At 45.3% G+C, this 16,760-nt stretch overlaps 1 protein-coding gene across 2 annotated transcripts in view; it reads left to right on the forward strand.

Moving 5' to 3' along the window:
• The window catches only part of GRK2 (G protein-coupled receptor kinase 2), an 86,544-nt gene that overhangs the window by 33,056 nt on the left and 36,728 nt on the right, over positions 1-16,760 (forward strand). Inside the window, exons 3-7 of one of the 2 annotated variants that reach the window (XM_033920069.1) lie at positions 8,705-8,778; positions 12,699-12,800; positions 14,338-14,412; positions 15,876-15,937; positions 16,188-16,239. In XM_033920069.1, coding sequence (XP_033775960.1) covers positions 8,705-8,778; positions 12,699-12,800; positions 14,338-14,412; positions 15,876-15,937; positions 16,188-16,239 — 365 coding nt within the window. The remainder of the gene's footprint in view (positions 1-8,704; positions 8,779-12,698; positions 12,801-14,337; positions 14,413-15,875; positions 15,938-16,187; positions 16,240-16,760) is intronic. The other variant, XM_033920070.1, reaches the window with a different exon arrangement.

Below are 16,760 nucleotides of genomic sequence, written 5' to 3' on the forward strand. Positions count from 1 at the left end.
AGTGTCAACAGGTAAACTATTGGACACAGGTAGTCCAAATGCAGTAATTCTTTTGTCTCAAAGGCAAATAGAACAGTTTATTTATTGGTGGTATCTGGTCAGCCAGAAACTTCAAATTTTCTATAAGAAATTTTTTAAAGAGCTCAATTGGCAGCAGTGTATTATTAAATATATGGGTTTGAAATATATATTTTATGTGCCTGATTAGCTAAGATCCTTTTTGGACCTCAAGGGGTTTATCAGAAATGGAGTGTCCTAAGATTTGACAGTAATCCTGGAAACATCAGATAAAGATTTGGCTAAACCAGCAACTCTTTTACTTTCAGTGACGTTGTTGCCAGATAAGGACTGGATCTTAAAAATGTTCTTTAAGAACAAGAATAAAGAATTTCTGGGTTTGAAAATTCAAATGTTTCCAGATGTTAGTAGAGAAACTCAGAACCGTAGGCGTCAATTTCTTATGATGAAACCAGGAGTTACACAGCTGGGTGGTATTTTCTTTTTACGTTTCCCATGTAAATGCATAATAAGGTATCGAGATAATAAATATGTGTTTTTTGAACCAGCTCAACTCACAGCTTTTCTGACGCTGAAACGTTTGGAAAAAGAAGGAACAACAACAACTATAACAACAATATAATAGTAACAACAAATTGGATCTGATAATAGAATAAACTCCTTAATCCAGTCATACGATACTTTTTCTTTTGTGTAGATTTATCAATTAATTGATTTCCTTAAAATTCACTCATTTAAATCTTGGATCACATTATTGAGGACTTGAGATTGTGTGATTAGATTTTTTCAATATTATGTAAATTATTTCTTATTATTTTGTGTTTGATCTGACAATCTTTCTGTACAAAATGTTTGATTTTGTTAAATATTTTAAAATGATAAATAAAGAATTAAAAAAAAAAAAAAAAGAAATGGAGTGTCCGGTTCAGATAATTAGTAACTGGGGGGGGTTTGACATATTAAGCCTTTTCCTAGTTTCCTGTAACTTATCTCTCGGTAATTTTGATTCCTCTTTTCCTAAGGAAGAGCTATTTCCATAAGATTGTTATTACTTCTTAATTTGTACTTGGATTTGTTTTCATGTTGGATTATGGCTCCGTATTTCCTTAAACAAGTTGTTATACGTGTGAAAAAGTTATAATTAATAAAAAAAAAAATTTTTTAAATGCAATTTTTTTCCATTCATGTTTCATATACACACAATAGACACAGCAGATATAAATTCTCAAAACTGACACATTTCAATCACTATATTGGAAATAAAATAATTTTACCTAATGGCGATCCTCTGCGGGCTCCTGTAATTAGCTTTAACCCTTTCAGGACCAAGGGACCTATTTGTCCCATAACTTTAAAATCCTATAAATTTTGATTGGGATAGTCTACAGTTCTAAATTTGATATGTACGGATTCCATATGATACTGCCTTTATGTAAACAAACTGGTTCCGACATTCATTCATTAGCGTCGTTGCCAGATTGACGAGAAGATTCACTTGCCACACTGTCCATAAGCCAGAAGTTTGATTTAAAAAAAAAAAAAAATAATGATATTTCACAAAAAAAATCAATTTTTTGGCATCTGCAAGCCCTTTTTACCATAAAAATGTCGTCAAAACCACAAAAATTGGCCTACGATCCTTATGGTCCTGAAAGGGTTAAAGGTGAGGCCAGGGAGGAAGCTGGAGGACGCTAGAAAGAAGGGGGAAACATGCAGGTCTTTGAATCAGGCATCGCTGGCGCTGTACCGCGTAGGGAAGTCAGCTGGCAGGCACCTCTTTTCATCCTCAGTGTGCAGCCAAACTTCTTTCGGTACGTTCCTAAAGGTCTTTTTCAAGACTACCTGAAATAGAGATACCACGATAATATCTTGTTGTCCGTTTGCTTTGTCCCCTGAGGAAGGCAGTGCGCTGCCAAAACCAGGATCCTAGTTGGGACTTCACATAGGAACTTTCAGTAAAATCTCTTATGTTGTATTATGACATCGGCTTTGCCTTTCTTTTGTAATGATTTTATATGCCAGAAGGGGAGTAAATTTTTAAAAACGCATAAAAATAAGCATAAACATAAGAATTGTCACTGCTCGGTCAGACCACTGGTCCATCGTGCCCAGCAGTCTGCTCTTGTGGCGGCCCCTAGGTCAAAGACCAGTGCCCTAACTGAGACCAGCCCTACCTGCATACGTTCAGGTTCAGCAGGAATTTGTCTAATTTTGTCTTGAATCCTTGGAGGGTGTTTTCCTCTATAACAGCCTCCAGAAGAGCGTTCCAGTTTTCCACCATTCTCTGGGTGAAGAAGAACTTCCTTACATTTGTACAGAATCTATCCCCTTTCAGTTATAGAGAGTGCCCTCTCATTCTCCCTACCTTGGAGAGAGTGAACAACCTGTCTTTATCTACTAAGCCTATTCCCTTCATTATCTTGAATGTTTCGATCATGTCCCCTCTGTCTCCTCTTTTCATGGGGGAATTGGCCCAGTTTCTCTAACTTCTCGCAGTACGGTAACTTCTCTAGCCCCTTAACCATTTTAGTCGCTCATCTCTGGGCCCTTTCGAGTAGTATCGTGTCCTTCTTCATGTACAGCGACCAGTGCTGGACGCAGTATTCCAGGTTGGGGGCATACCATGGCCCAGTACAGCGGCATGATAACCTTCTCAGATCCGTTCGTGATCCCCCCCTTCTTAATCATGCCTAGCATTATGTTCACCCTTTACGCCGCTGCATCGCATTGAGCGGATGGCTTCATTGACTTGTTGACCAGTACTTCCAAGTCTCTTTCCTGTGAGGTCCTCGGAGTATCGCACCAGACATCCTGTATTCATGTATAAGATTTTTGTTACATACATCACCTTACACAGAAAGATCATACAGCCTCGCCAGTCTATATCTCTTTCCTTCCCCTCGGAAATGCTCTGTGTTTGTCCCATGCTTTCTGGAATTCGGATACAGACTATCTCCACCACCTCCACAGGGATCTGTTCCATGAAATATATCCTTTGATTGCTCCAGAGTCCACACCCTTTCATCCACACTCTCGAGCCCCTTATTCAGAGCCTCCTTTGCACTGAAAAAGGTTCACTTCCTGTGCATGTCTTTCCTTTCCCATCTCACTTCCACGGTATATTTAGATCTTCAGGTAAGGGTTACCAGACGTCTGGGAAAACCCAGACATGTCCTTTTTTTAGAGGACTGGCCAGGTGCCAGAGGTATTTCCAAAATCCAGCAGTTTGTCTGGGTTTTGGAAGTCCCTGGAGGCCACCTGTGCATGCTTGGATGCCAATGCGATGATGTCATATGCACGCACATATGCGTGTGATGTCATTGCCTCGGCATACACTCATGCACAGAGGGCCTCCAAATGTGTCCTGAGCTCGGGGAAGGAGACCGGATGTTTATGTGGGGGCGGGGCTGGGGTATAATGGGCGGGGCCAGGTGTCCCTTTTTTTTTTTTTTCTTAAAGAGGAAATCTAACAACCCTACTTCAAGTGTGTCCCTAAATGCCAGATTCAACTGAAATCCTAACATGAAAGAATAATTCTTGACTTTTATGTCAGGTAGGCTGCTGTTGGATTCATTATACTTGAGATGGGGGTCATGTTTATTTTATATGCCTGTATGTGTTAGTGCCATTTGTTGATCTGATAATTTCTTCCTCCTCCTCCTCCTCTGTGCTTCTGTCTGAACCAGGCCTGGTTTCTAACAACACTAGCTTACATTTGCAGCTACCTGGAGATTTTTTTCTTCATGGATTCTGCTGCTTAAATACCTCTCGGAAAGAATTAAAGTAGGAGTTTTATTTCATATTCGACACTATTCAAACCGAAAGAACCATTATAGAACTATTCAAAAGGTACTTAACGTTTTTTGATATTTTAATTCTTGGTGGAAGCCACTGTTGCAACAGTAGCAGCCATGAGTCATTTTGGGTCTGTGACTACCAATTTTGCACAGTGGGATGATGTACTTTTTGTCCGTGCCTCTTGGGAGAATAGTTCAAGCTCTTTCAGGTTGGCTGGTGGTAGTCTGGTCACAGACTTTGTGTTGGATTCAGGACTAGGCCGCTCAAGGGGCGTTCATTAATTTTCTTCAACATACTGTTGTGTATATTCGTATCACAACAGCAATCGCTGACCCCATTCCGTAAGAGATCACTTTTCCTAATTATGACACGGATAGCCATGCAAATGGTAACTCGGAATTGGAAAAATTTACGATTGCCTTAATTTTCCTTTTTGGTGGGCGAGTTTATGCTCAAGCTATAGGTATGAGAAAATGAATGCTGATAGGGGCATAGCAATTTATCTAAACTGGTTTGGGGCCCGTTGACATCATTTATTACTTCATTATAGTTGTCTTTTTTTGTCTTTAATTTTTGTTTATTTCTATGCACATCCAGGTGGGGGTGGGGATATCTCATTTGTTTATTCCTTGATTGAATGTATTGGAAAGGAGGTGGGGTTATTTTTTCTGCATTTATATTGATTGAATAACAGTACCGAAACTGCTCTTTTATAGGACCTTTGATCAATCAAAACCAGTTATTCCAGTGCAATAGGGAATGGAATGCTGAACCATAGGGTTGTCCGTGCGTACTCACAAGCATACTGCAAAAGATGTCAATCACAGCTTTTCAGCTCCTCCTCCCCGGTCTCTGCTGCCCCCCTTCAGTTCTTCTGCAAGCGAGTATGAAGGTGTTCCTCTGATCTGCTCCCTTTATTTCTTTATTATTTTGCAATGTTGGGTTTTTTGGTTTTTTTTTTTAGTTGTTTGCAGTTTATCAAGCCTCAAAGGACTGCTGTGCCTGCTTGGAGAGGAGCAGACTTTAGTCTGCAGCTGGCAGGTGTATCCTTCGGTGACCTTTGTAGTCAGCCTGCTGAAGATTGGTGTAGATCAGGGTTCTGGGCCTTCAGCACTTGCTTGCTTGAGCGCAGGCTGTGTTAGGCATCAATAGCTTCCCTTGGGGGGAAGTTTCGCCTCCCCCCCTCCATTTCTGTATCCGTTGTGTCCTTGGTGGGGAGGGTTAGAGGTTCTGCACCCGTTTCGCTCTCCCCCTCCGTTTCTGCATGTCCTCCTTTGTGGCATGTGCCTGTCTTTTTCTAGGCTATGAAATCGGAGCCTGATGGTCTCTGAGCCCCTAACTCAGCTTGTGTTGGTGGAAATAGACTACATAGTAGATGCACTCTGATATAATTAGAGAAATGGGGTAAGTCTCAACATTTTTTGATCTCTGCCCATAGTATGCTCTGGATCAGACAATGGGCAGATGATTCGACCTCTAAAGCGACACTGAGCAGGCTCGCATTCAGATACTGTTTGACAATCTTATGGCCAGTGTGCAAGATCGCCAACCACAATCTTTACCAGACAGCAGACCCTGAGCAGCTAGAGTCCAGAGCCGGGGGTCCTTTTGTGGGTCCCAGCGTTCTTGCCAGTATTTCTCAAGAGCCAAGCACAGTACCGGGTAAAGCTTTGGATTCTTGCCCAGAAATAGCTAAGAAGAAAAAAAAAATAAAAAAATTTAAATTGAATCAGGTTGGGCAGACTGGATGGACCATTCGGGTCTTTATCTGCCGTCATCTACTATGTTACTATGTTAGCCTTTCAAGGTTCCAGACAGAAGTTCTCTGGGAACCAGGGTTCAGGTTTCTGCTCCGCAGTGCCAGCCAAAAAGCCACAATGATGCCAGCCCTCAAACCGTTCCTCTGAAGATCGGAGGTTGGCTCTCGGACTATCTGGAGGTTTGGGAATTGATAATGTCGAGCTGCTGGCTCCTGCAGATTATCAAAGAGGGTGACAAGATAGTTTGCGCACCCTCTCTCAGATTGGTTTGCGGATGCACCAGCAGACTGGCCAGAGAAGGCAAAAAGGGTCTGAGCAACGTTATAAAGATGGCTAGATATTTAAGCCATATGTACCATCACAGGGGTCGATTGCCCTAGAAGATCCAGGATGCTTTGGTCTACCAGCATGACTCTTGAGTGCGCAGCGCAAGTCCAGTGAGGATACTCGGAAGTAGTCATTGCTACTCTACTAAGAGCCAAAAAGCCTACAATGGTTTCAGCGTATGCTAAGGAATTTCAGCGCTGGTGCAGCAAAGAAAAGTTAGAGCCAGTCAATGCAGCCATCTTGTTTGTATTGCTATTCCTACAGGAGGGCCTTGACAAGGGATTGACAGTGGCGTGCCTTAGAATTCAAGTAGCAGGGCTCTCATTTAAACCATAGAACCAGTCCCTCCAGAAGACTCAAGCTCCGGCAGATAATCCATATACTTTGTTGTGCCAAAGAAATGCTCAGAGGAGTGGAAGCCCTTCTGGATCTCAAACATGTCAGCCTCTGATGCTGTCTGTTGATCTTACCTCAGGGGAATGTGAACACCTGCCTCTGTAATGGCCCCAGCCAGCCCAAGGGGCAGAAATCAGTCTGGGAAATCAAACCCACATCTCTCTGCTTGGCACCACATAGCACTGCCTTTGGGTCTCCAAGCTGGCCCCATACTGGAAAATTTTAAGTTATTAATAAAGAGAAATTGCTGAGGCTAAATGTTTTTAAGGTTCCTTTTTTTAAATGTGTAAATGCATGTTTTAACTTCTCCCTGTAACGGCTTCCCTTAAGTGGTGTTTTCAACTAAAGGCGTTGTGGTCTCATATAGGAAGTAACATACCACTTCCTGTTTCTCTCTTTCTCTCATGCTTGCTATAGTTTATCAGCATATACACAATTCCCTTCCTATAAAAACCATTCCATATAATATCCAACCTTTGTCATTCTGGAAGCATATATAGTATATGCAATTGGCTGCAGGACATATATGTATTTATGACCTGGGATAACCATTACCCAGACCAGCTGCCTTTTGATGGCACTGAAGAAACAGTAGGGTTAAGTGATGTAAGAGATGGGCCCTTTCTTGTTTGAAGCAGAAGCCTGACATATGAGGGGCGTTCAATAATTTATCTACCTTAGTAGGAAAGAAAAGAGTTCTCAAAAAAATTTTGTTTTATTTTTCAATATCGTCCCCTGATAGCTCCACACGCTTCATCCACTTTTCCTGCAGTGACTTTAACCCCTTTGAAAATAATTCTTCTGTTTGACCTTCAAGCCAGGACATCATGGTTTCCTTGATGTCTTCATCACTTGAAAACCCGCTGTCCATGGAGAGATTTCTTCAAAACTTGGAACAGAAAATAATCTGAGGGAGCCAGGTCAGGACTGCAGGGTGGATGGTTCAGCTGCTGAAACCCACATTCTCGAATGGCAGCCTGTAATTGTCGTGACATGTGCACTGGCGCATTGTTGTGAAGAAGCAGCATGGCGCATTTTTTTTCTTCTTCTTCTTGATTGACTCCTGCAAAGCGATCATTGTGTTGACGTAACTCTCCCCGGTTATGGTTGAACTCCAGAAGCAAGGAGCCGTGAGGAGGAGATGTCAATAATTCAGCCACGGGTGTGCAGTTCATAGTTCACTTTAGTGATAGTAGCACTGCAAAGACTCGATACCGACAGTGTTTCGGTATCTATGCCTTTGTCAAGAGTCTCAATGGCTGGTAGGCCTATCACATAAATAGAGCATTCAATACAGGTCAGATTTTCCTGCTCACTTCTAAATTATGGGAGGGGCCTTAGGTGTCAAAGCCAGACTATCTCTACCAGAAAGTTCAACCTTAGTAGGCGTTTACTCTATGGATGCCCCAGGGAGGGGCCTAAGGCTCTGATTGGCCTAGATACCTAAGGCCCCGCCCATAGAAGGAGCCTTAATAAACCTGGGCCAATCAGAGCCTCAGGCCCCTCCCCGGTGCATCCTAGAGGAGGAGAAGGCCTGCCATTTTGAAGAGGCAGGTCTGCTGGCCGGAGGGAGTAGGCATTCCTCCAGTCAGCCATCATAAGTAAGGTAAAAGGGAGGGAGGGAGGGTCATCAGAGGCACAGTGGTGTGGAGGGGTTGCTTGGTGGCGGGAGGGAGTGGGCATCTCACCCGGGAGGGGTGTCAGGGGGTGCTCTGCTTGGCGGTGGGAGAGAGTGGGCATCTCTCCTGCTGCCAGGGATTGCTTGACTTTGGCGGCTCTATTTATTGGGTTTTGGGGGTTTTCTTTTGCATTTAATCTGCACATGTGGCCATCGCTATCACCAGCAATGGGCGCATGCAGATTTAGCAAACCTTCATTACTCTCCGCCATCCTCATTTGCATGAGCGTTTTTTGGAGAATGACTCGCTTTTTAAAAAAAATCGCTACAATAACGGCTGCGACAGCAGCCCATCGGTTTTTAACGCCAATTTTTGAGCATCTAACCCTCAGAGCAGTATCAGGTGCAGCAGCCTGGAGGAATGCCAGCTTGCTGGGCTGAATCTGAGGTGTTGACGACTGGGGGTTAGCCCTGCTTTTCATTAAAATTCTCAGATTTCTCTATTCAAATTTTGTTAACTGAAAGTGTTTTTAATTTTTTTTTATTAAGCACTGCAGACAACAGCAGCAGCAAGAGAAACAGGAAAATCTTTTGTAAATGCAAATCTCCATTACAATAAACTCTTCCTGACCTCCCATCCATTAGTTTTTAGTTTAATGAAGCATTCATTTTGAATGAGCTAAATCAATATAATAAGTTAATGGCTGTCATTGAGAAAAGTTTGGGTGTCTCCGACAGCCTGAGCTGGCTCTGTTCTGTGTGCCTGACTCTTCTCTTTCTCTTCCAGGTTACTTGCTGTTTAAAGAATTCTGTTTAAATTACGTTGAAGAGGCCAAACCACAAGTGGAATTTTATGAAGAGGTAAAACATCAGTTGCTAATTTTTATGCAATTTACTAGACCAGCAAAAAAAAAGTTGTAGGTGAGACCTGTTATAGTGACTTCTCTTGACTCATTTCTAACTTGCTCTTGAGAGCTGTGTGCTACCTTCTTGGGTTAGTGAAAAATGAGCCAAGGATGATCTTGCATGAGAACTTGTATGGTGGTACAGTAGAATCTCAGTTATCCGGCACCCATGGGAATTGGTGCATGCCAGATAACTGTTTTTCTGGTTGCTGTATAATACAGAGCTATACAAGGAATGTGTGCCAGATCTCAATTCCACCCCCCCCCCCATCTTGAAGCACCAGCGGTCCTGAGCCACAAACCCCTCTCCCTCAAGTCCCGAAGCAGGTGGTAGTCTTGAGCCGTGAACCCCCTCCCTCAAGTCCTGAAGCAGCAGAAGCAGGTGATGGTCCTGAGCCGCGAACCCCCTCCCTCCTTTACTTACTTGAAGCAGCAGTTGGTCAGCAGGAGGCAGCGCTCAAAAACAGGCTGCTCATGGCCAGCCCCAGCAGGGCCTTTCCTCCAATGCATTACGCGTCGGATGAAAGGCCTTTCTGGGGCTGGCCTGCAAGCAGCCTGTTTTGAGCGCTGACTCCTGTTGACCGGCTGCCACTTCAGGTAAGGGAGTGAGGGGGGGGGTGTTCACGGCTCAGGACCGCCACCTGCTTCGGGGCTTGAGGGGTGTTTGCGGCTTAGGACTGTTGGTGCTTCGGGGTGGGGGTGGGGGTTTCCCCCCACCGGCAATTTTTTTGTCAGTTGGTTGAGAACCGCTTAACTAAGATTCCACTGCACTACTAATTTCTCAAATCTGTAAACAGTCAGAAAAGATATCGGAAAGATTGCAGAGGCTGAAAAATGGAGGCCAGGTCTCAAAAGCTAGTCAGGAGTTCAGGAGGAAGGGTCTCGCTTTCAGTTTGTTGTTTATTTCGTGCCTCTGGTAAATATATATTAAGCAAGCACACTGCGTCAAGTTAGGCTCTCGGGAACGGTTTAAGGTGAACAGCGGTGTCAAACACAGTGAGCGGGCCACTTCTTGAACTGACATGTAGTTCTCTCTTCCCAAATTTAGACTTGAAATGTATACAGCTTAGGAAACTAATACGCAGAATATCACATTTTAATAGAAACTTGAAACTTGATCCCAAGCTACAGTACAAGAAAAATCCCTCGGTGTTAATTTTTTTTTTTTTTCAGTTCTTTCTGAAGACTCACTTTGAATAGCATTAGTCTTTTATTCACAGCGTTTAATGAAGTTTTATGTGTTTTATGACTTGTGTACTCTGGTGAGTGTTTATTGTAACCCACGCCAAGCCTTTGAAATAGTAATCCTATAAATAAACATTCGAGTCCAGTGTGAGCACAGACTTGCGTTAGAAAACTCTGTTGCATAGTGACAGATATATTGAAAGGAAAACGAGTATAAAGATTTCTGCTACTTACATCTAGCTTACAAGAAGCGAGGATTGGCCCCATGATATCACGCTTTAGTGCTGTCCATAAGAACGTAAGATTTGCTGCTGCTGGGTCAGACCCAGTGATCCATCGTGCCTAGCAGTCCGCTCACGCGACGGCCCTTAGGTGCCCTATTTGAGTCTAGCCTTACCTGCTTATGTACTGTTCTAGCAGGACTTATCCAACCTTTTCTTGAATCCCTGAAGGATGCTTTCCCCTATAACAGCCTCTGGAAGAGCGTTCCAGATTTCGACCACTGATATGTAGGAGAGCTGCATTTGGGTCCTCCATCCATCGAGGCTGAGCCCTCAGCAGGAAAGAGTGAGGGAATACAAATGCTGCTACAGTGGTGTGGCCCCTTTCGACATGGGAGTCCAAGAGGAGGTGTCCACCCAACCCACGGGCGGCAGTATCTTTTTGGGAGGAAGATCCGAAATGAAGGGCTACAAGATAATGGGGAGTGAGGCGTGTTAGTGGTGAGAGTAATATAGTTGCGAGAAGTGGCGTAGTGAGGGTGAGAGCGTCTGGGGCGGTGGTGCCCCGCCTTCTTTTCCGCCCTTCCCCCACCCCCCTCCTGCCGCGCACTGTTTCCCTTCCTCCGTATCTACTGTAACGTTCCTGGTGCGAGCAGCAACCCCTAAGCTGCGGTGGTGCCAGCATCGGCTCTTCCTCCGACGTCGCTTCTAGGCGCAGATCCAGGAAAGTGACGTCAGAGGAAGAACCGATGCTGGCACGACCGCAGCTTAGGGGTTGCTGCTCGCACCAGGAATGTTACAGAAGTATGGGGGAAGGGAAGCGGCATGCACGCGCAGTAGTGGGGGCGGAGAGGAGGACTGGTGGCTGCGGACCGACCGCCCCCCCCTCCTTACTATGCCACTGGTGGGAAGCAGGGGATGTGAAGTTAGGCCCTCTCTGCCATGGATTCTCAACGTGACCAGGTATGTCATCTCTGGGTATCCCAAGTATACCCTAAGTCTGGCAGCTTTTAGGGGCAGGGATTAAAGCCGTGAGGGGGCATGCCAGGGGGTATTGTTTTTTTGCCTTCTTAGTCCGCTGAAGGTCTCTGGTTGCCCTCACTGAAACTGAGCCTATTGATTTGAACAGAGCAGTCTCCCGGGATTGTGACGGAGGTTCCAGGCCAGGGCCCACCTCTACCCTGAAAGCAGACGTGTGAGGGTCTGGCCACCCTCAGTGCACGTGGTCTGGTAAATGAGGCAAAGCTGGGTTGCAGAAGCTGGGAAGGTCTTTTTGAAAAGAGATTTATAGGAAAGAGTTTCAAATTGTCCAAACGTTTGCTTCCAAAGCACCAGTTGTTCATGGGTATAATTGATCATGCTGCCCTCTGAAGGTGCTGAAAGATCATAGCCCCCCCCCCCAAATAAAAGTGTTTTCACGCTCCCTTCAACAAATGTAGAAATACAATCGGCTTGCCTCGTAATAGTTACGTAGTAACATGGTAAATGTGTGGTTCATCCAGTCTGCCGAACAGCCACATTCATTCTCAAGGCAATGCTTTCAGGGTTTAATTGCCAATTCTTTGCTGGAAATTGCAGATGACCTCCATTTGAAGCCCATGACTGGCGAATGCTCTTATGGTGATAAAATTGTCATCTCTTATCTGCTACAGACATCAGAGCTCTGTACCAGAGCCCTGCGGTAGGCAAATAGTTTCATACCTGTAACAGGTGTTCTCGGTTAACAGCAGGATCCTATAGCCACACTAGCCCTCTCATTGTCTCCCTTGTTGATACATGCTGGTTGTAACAGTATCTTTGCAACCAAAGGAAAACCCAACAAGTCCGCAGTCAAAGTGGTGAAACCAAACACAAAAAAAAAGAGGAGAAAACTGCGGAGAAGCTGTAAGCGATGCTGGCTTTAATTCAGTTAATAAGACACAATGTGATGGCGTACATCCATAAATAATCCACATCAGTTTTAAGAGTAGGGACCCAACACGGTCTGTGTTTCAATTTAAAATATCTTCCTCAGGGGTCCAGAGAGGAATCTGTGTTCAAAAATGAAAGCCAAAAGTGGATTAAGTCGAATTTGGTTGATCGCCGTAGAAAGCCGTCCAGTATCTTTCACAGTCACGGGAACCCTACGTGCAGTCTCTGCATTATTTAAATTCTTGAGCTTTGGTGACCCTTCCTGATTAGCGCGCATTGAGGGATGACGTCGCCAGCAGTGTAGCTGTAGGATCCTACTGTCCGTGGAGAACCCCTGTTGCAGGTATGAAAGTTGTTCCCCCCTCCCCTCCCTCTTAGGCTCCTGAACAACATCCAGTAATAGCACTCGGATACTGGGGCCAGAGGGCAGTAAGTCATGCACTGAGACGGTGGCAGAACTGGGATTGGAACGTATTGCTGAATTGTAGTTCTGTGGCTGGCACATCTCCCCTCTCTGATCCGGGGTGGACAATTTACGGGGCTGCATCTTGCTCTGCAGATAAAGAAGTATGAGAAACTGGAATCCGAAGAGGAACGCTACACGAAGAGCCGTGATATTTTCGATCAGTACATCATGAAAGAGCTGCTCTCATGTTCTCATGTGAGTGGATTCGTGTTGCTGCCCCGTGTAAAGCCATCCCTTCACAGGAAACGCCCATCCCCATGCTTCTGCGTCAGTAAGCCCCACACTATAGACCAGGGGTGTCCAACCTTTTGGCTTTCCTGGGCCGCATTGGCTGGAAAAAAATTTTCTGGGGTCGCATAAACACACAAATGCTGCAGCAAGACAGAGGAGGGAGCCGGCAAGACGGTAAACACCCGGGGGGCAGCGGAGGAAAACGCCGCATCGCCCTCGACCGGGGCCGCACAAAATACTTCACGGGGCCGCAAGTTGGACACCCCTGCTATAGACCTTGAAAAGCAAACAGTAAAAACATTAAGGCCTGAGTACAGTGGCGTAGTGAGGGTGAGTGGCGCCCCTTCCCCACTATTTCCCGATCCCCCCTGCTGCACATGTGCCCTCCTTCCCTTCCCCCTTACCTCTTTAAAATTTTCCCAGTGCGAGCAGCATCACGAACTTGCTGCTCGTGTTCGGTCTGCTCTTCCTCCGACATCACTTCCTAGGCTTCGGGACCCAGAAGTGACATCAGAGAGAACCAACACTGACGCAGGCAGAAAGTTTGCAATATTGCTTGCGCCGGGAAAATTAAGGAGGTACAAGGGAAGGGGTTTGCGCGTATGGCAGTGGGAGTCGGGAAGGAGCTGTGGGGGGGTGGAGAGGAGGACGGGTACCGGTGCCCCCAATAAGATGGGGCAGACTGCCCTCCCCACCCCTTCCTACGCCACTAACTGGGCAAAAATGAGAAACAAACTTCCTACTGTGGTGATTTCTCCATAGTGAGGTTGTAGCACATTGGTAGAGCAGTGTGATGTGTGTGAGGGAAGCTTGCGCTGCCACTGCCGCCTGTGCTCTGCGTGTGAGGGAAGCTTGCGCTGCCGCCTGCCCTCTGCATGTGAGGGAAGCTGCTGCTGCCGCCTGTGCTCTGCGTGTGAGGAAAGTTTCTGCTGCTGCCGCCTGTGCTCTGCGTGTGAGGGAAGCTTGCGCTGCCGCCTGTGCTCTACGTGTGAGGGAAGCTTGCGCTGCCGCCTATGCTCTGCGTGTGAGGGAAGCTGCCGCCTGTGCTCTGCGTGTGAGGGAAGCTGCCGCCTGCGCTCTGCGTGTGAGGAAGGTTTCCGCTGCTGCCGCCTGCGCTCTGCGTGTGAGGGAAGCTTGCGCTGCCGCCTATTCTCTGCGTGTGAGGGAAGCTGCCGCCTGTGCTCTGCGTGTGAGGGAAGCTTGCGCTGCCGCCTGTGCTCTGCGTGTGAGGGAAGCTGCCGCCTGTGCTCTGCGTGTGAGGGAAGCTGCCGCCTGCGCTCTGCGTGTGAGGAAGGTTTCCGCTGCTGCCGCCTGCGCTCTGCATGTGAGGAATGTTTCCGCTGCTGCCGCCTGCGCTCTGTGTGTGAAGGATTGTTGAAGCTGCAACCTGTCTTGTATGTGTAGCTTGCACTGCTGAAGCTACTGCTCTAGCTGAACCCTTTGTGTAATTAAATGAACTCTTCTGGGCTTGACTGTTTCCTTGTATTTTCTTTTCTTGCAGCCTTTCTCCAAGAATGCAACTGAATATGTCCAAAGCCACTTGAGTAAAAAGCTGGTCCCTCCGGGTCTCTTCCAGGTGCCTAAACTCCTTTTCTTGCCTCCCTGTGTAGATGTGTGAGAGATGCCTTTTCTAGAGGTTAGAGAGTGGTGTGCTCTTAAAACTCCCCAAAGACCTTGGCAAATTGCATATCCTGTGGTGCTTGCACTTACGACCTGATTTACAATGCTTTTTACTTGATAGACTTTTAAGGGAAGATGAGCATTGATAAATCAAGCCCTTGGGCTGTCAACTCTTTTTTTTTTTTTTTTATTCTTTATTCAGTTTTAACTCGTGCAACAAGTGTACAATATTCAATCAGATAATTCGTACAAATCACTTGACATTCTAACAATTATTGTCAAATGCATATACAAAATACCCCTCCCCCACCCATCCCATTCATCAGGAATAAACCCGTTAAATCACATAACATACCTCCCCATCTCCACATTAAATATAGTCCTATGTAATAAAAAGGTGTCCAAGGTGTCTAATCATTAGAATATGCAATCAATGGCCCCCAAATCTTTTTGAAACTATTATAATTTCCTTGCTGTATAGCAAGCACTCTCTCCATTTTATAAATATGACAAACTGAATTCCACCAAAAGGTATAATTAAGTTTAGTATAGTCCTTCCAATTTCCAGTAATATGTTGAATGGCAACCCCCGTCAGTATTAATAAAAGTTTATTGTTGTTTGCTGAAATTTGGCTCTTGAATCTCATAGACGTTCCAAATAAAATAGTATCATAGGATAGGGCAACATGATTTTCTAACATTGAATTAATTTGGGACCAAATTAACTTCCAAAAGGCATTGACAAAGGGACAGAAAAAAAGTAAATGATCTAGAGTCCCAGCATCTAAATTACAATGCCAGCATCTATTAGACCTAGAGCTATCCAACTTTTGTAAACGAACTGGGGTCCAAAAAGCTCTATGTAACAAAAAGAACCAAGTTTGTCTCATAGATGCTGACCAATTCTTGAGAACAGGAACATAATTGTCAGAAGACTTAGGTACCTGGATCTGAGCAAAATTTTCTACTTATTTCTTTCTAAATTTTGACGTTTTCTTATAAATGGGCTCATATTCCTGCTATGGTCTGGATTGCGGGTCATATGCCGTGGCTTTGAGATCCTGCCATATCTCTGTAGCACCCTTCTTAACTGGTCTATGCACACACAAGTTCTGGTGCAGGTGGTTCATTTTAAAGTCCTTGTATATATGGGAAGAGTTGAAGTGCAGGAGGGCCCAGCACCATACAATGCAGTCAGGGTGCTGGAGAACCCTCTGATCCAGGCTTCAGGGGTATGTATGCATCACAGAGGGTGGCGTTACAGTTATGCACGTTCTCCGTTGCTGACCCCTGATAGCAGGAAATGTCGCTGAAGGTTTTTGCTTCTATAGCCTTATCCTGGAGAGCTCATATGGGCAGGAGAGTGGGCAAGAGGGCCTCACAGTATGGTACTTACTTACTGGTGGTTTGTTTTCTCAGCCTTACATTGAAGAGATTTGTCAGTGCCTGCAGGGAGCTGTGTTCCAGAAATTCATCGAGAGGTGAGAAGGGGGCAAGCTGAGAGGCAAAAGAAGTGAGAGGAAGATGAGGGATACAGGAGACAGGAAAGAGGAAGAGAAAGTGGGTGGGGGGAAAAGAAGGGGGAGTTCCATTTTTCTCAGGTTTCTGTCAAATATGTAAAAATGATGAGACGTATGATAATCTGTAAAATGTCTGTCTCTCTTCCTCTCCCTTTCACTTCCTCTGCCTGTCACCAGGTTTTCACTCCCCTTCTTTGGTGTCTCATTACAGTGAGAAATTCACCCGGTTCTGTCAGTGGAAAAATGTGGAGCTGAACATACATGTGAGTATGAAGGGAGCACAGTCTGCTGCCCTGTTAGGACTACAACTCCATACAAGACTCTGACATTGGCTGTACCCCCTGTATGCACCTTGTGCCATAAAGATCTCTCTCCTGCGTGTTCATCCCAAATGTTAACTGTCTGACATTAAATGCTGCAAGAACACATGCTGAGCTTCTTATGCCTCATTCTCTAGGCAGTATCTACAGAACTCTAAAGAGGCACACTGCTATTAGATATACTCTCTTAGAGAAAGGAAGCGATAATAGTTACTGCGGATGGGCCGACTAGATGGGCCATTTGGCCTTTATCTGCCATCGTGTTTCGATGTTTCTATTCCCTAGACCAGTGGTGTCAAAGTCCCTCCTCGAGGGCTGCAATCCAGTTGGGTTTTCAGGATTTTCCCCAATGAATATGCATGAGATCTATTAGCATACAATGAAAGCAGTGCATGCTAATAGATCTCATGCATATTCATTGGGGAAATCCTGAAAACCCCGACTGGATTGCGGCCCTCGAAGAT

This window comes from Geotrypetes seraphini, chromosome 14 (assembly GCF_902459505.1).
Source record: "Geotrypetes seraphini chromosome 14, aGeoSer1.1, whole genome shotgun sequence".
Classification (NCBI taxonomy): Eukaryota; Metazoa; Chordata; class Amphibia; order Gymnophiona; family Dermophiidae; genus Geotrypetes; species Geotrypetes seraphini.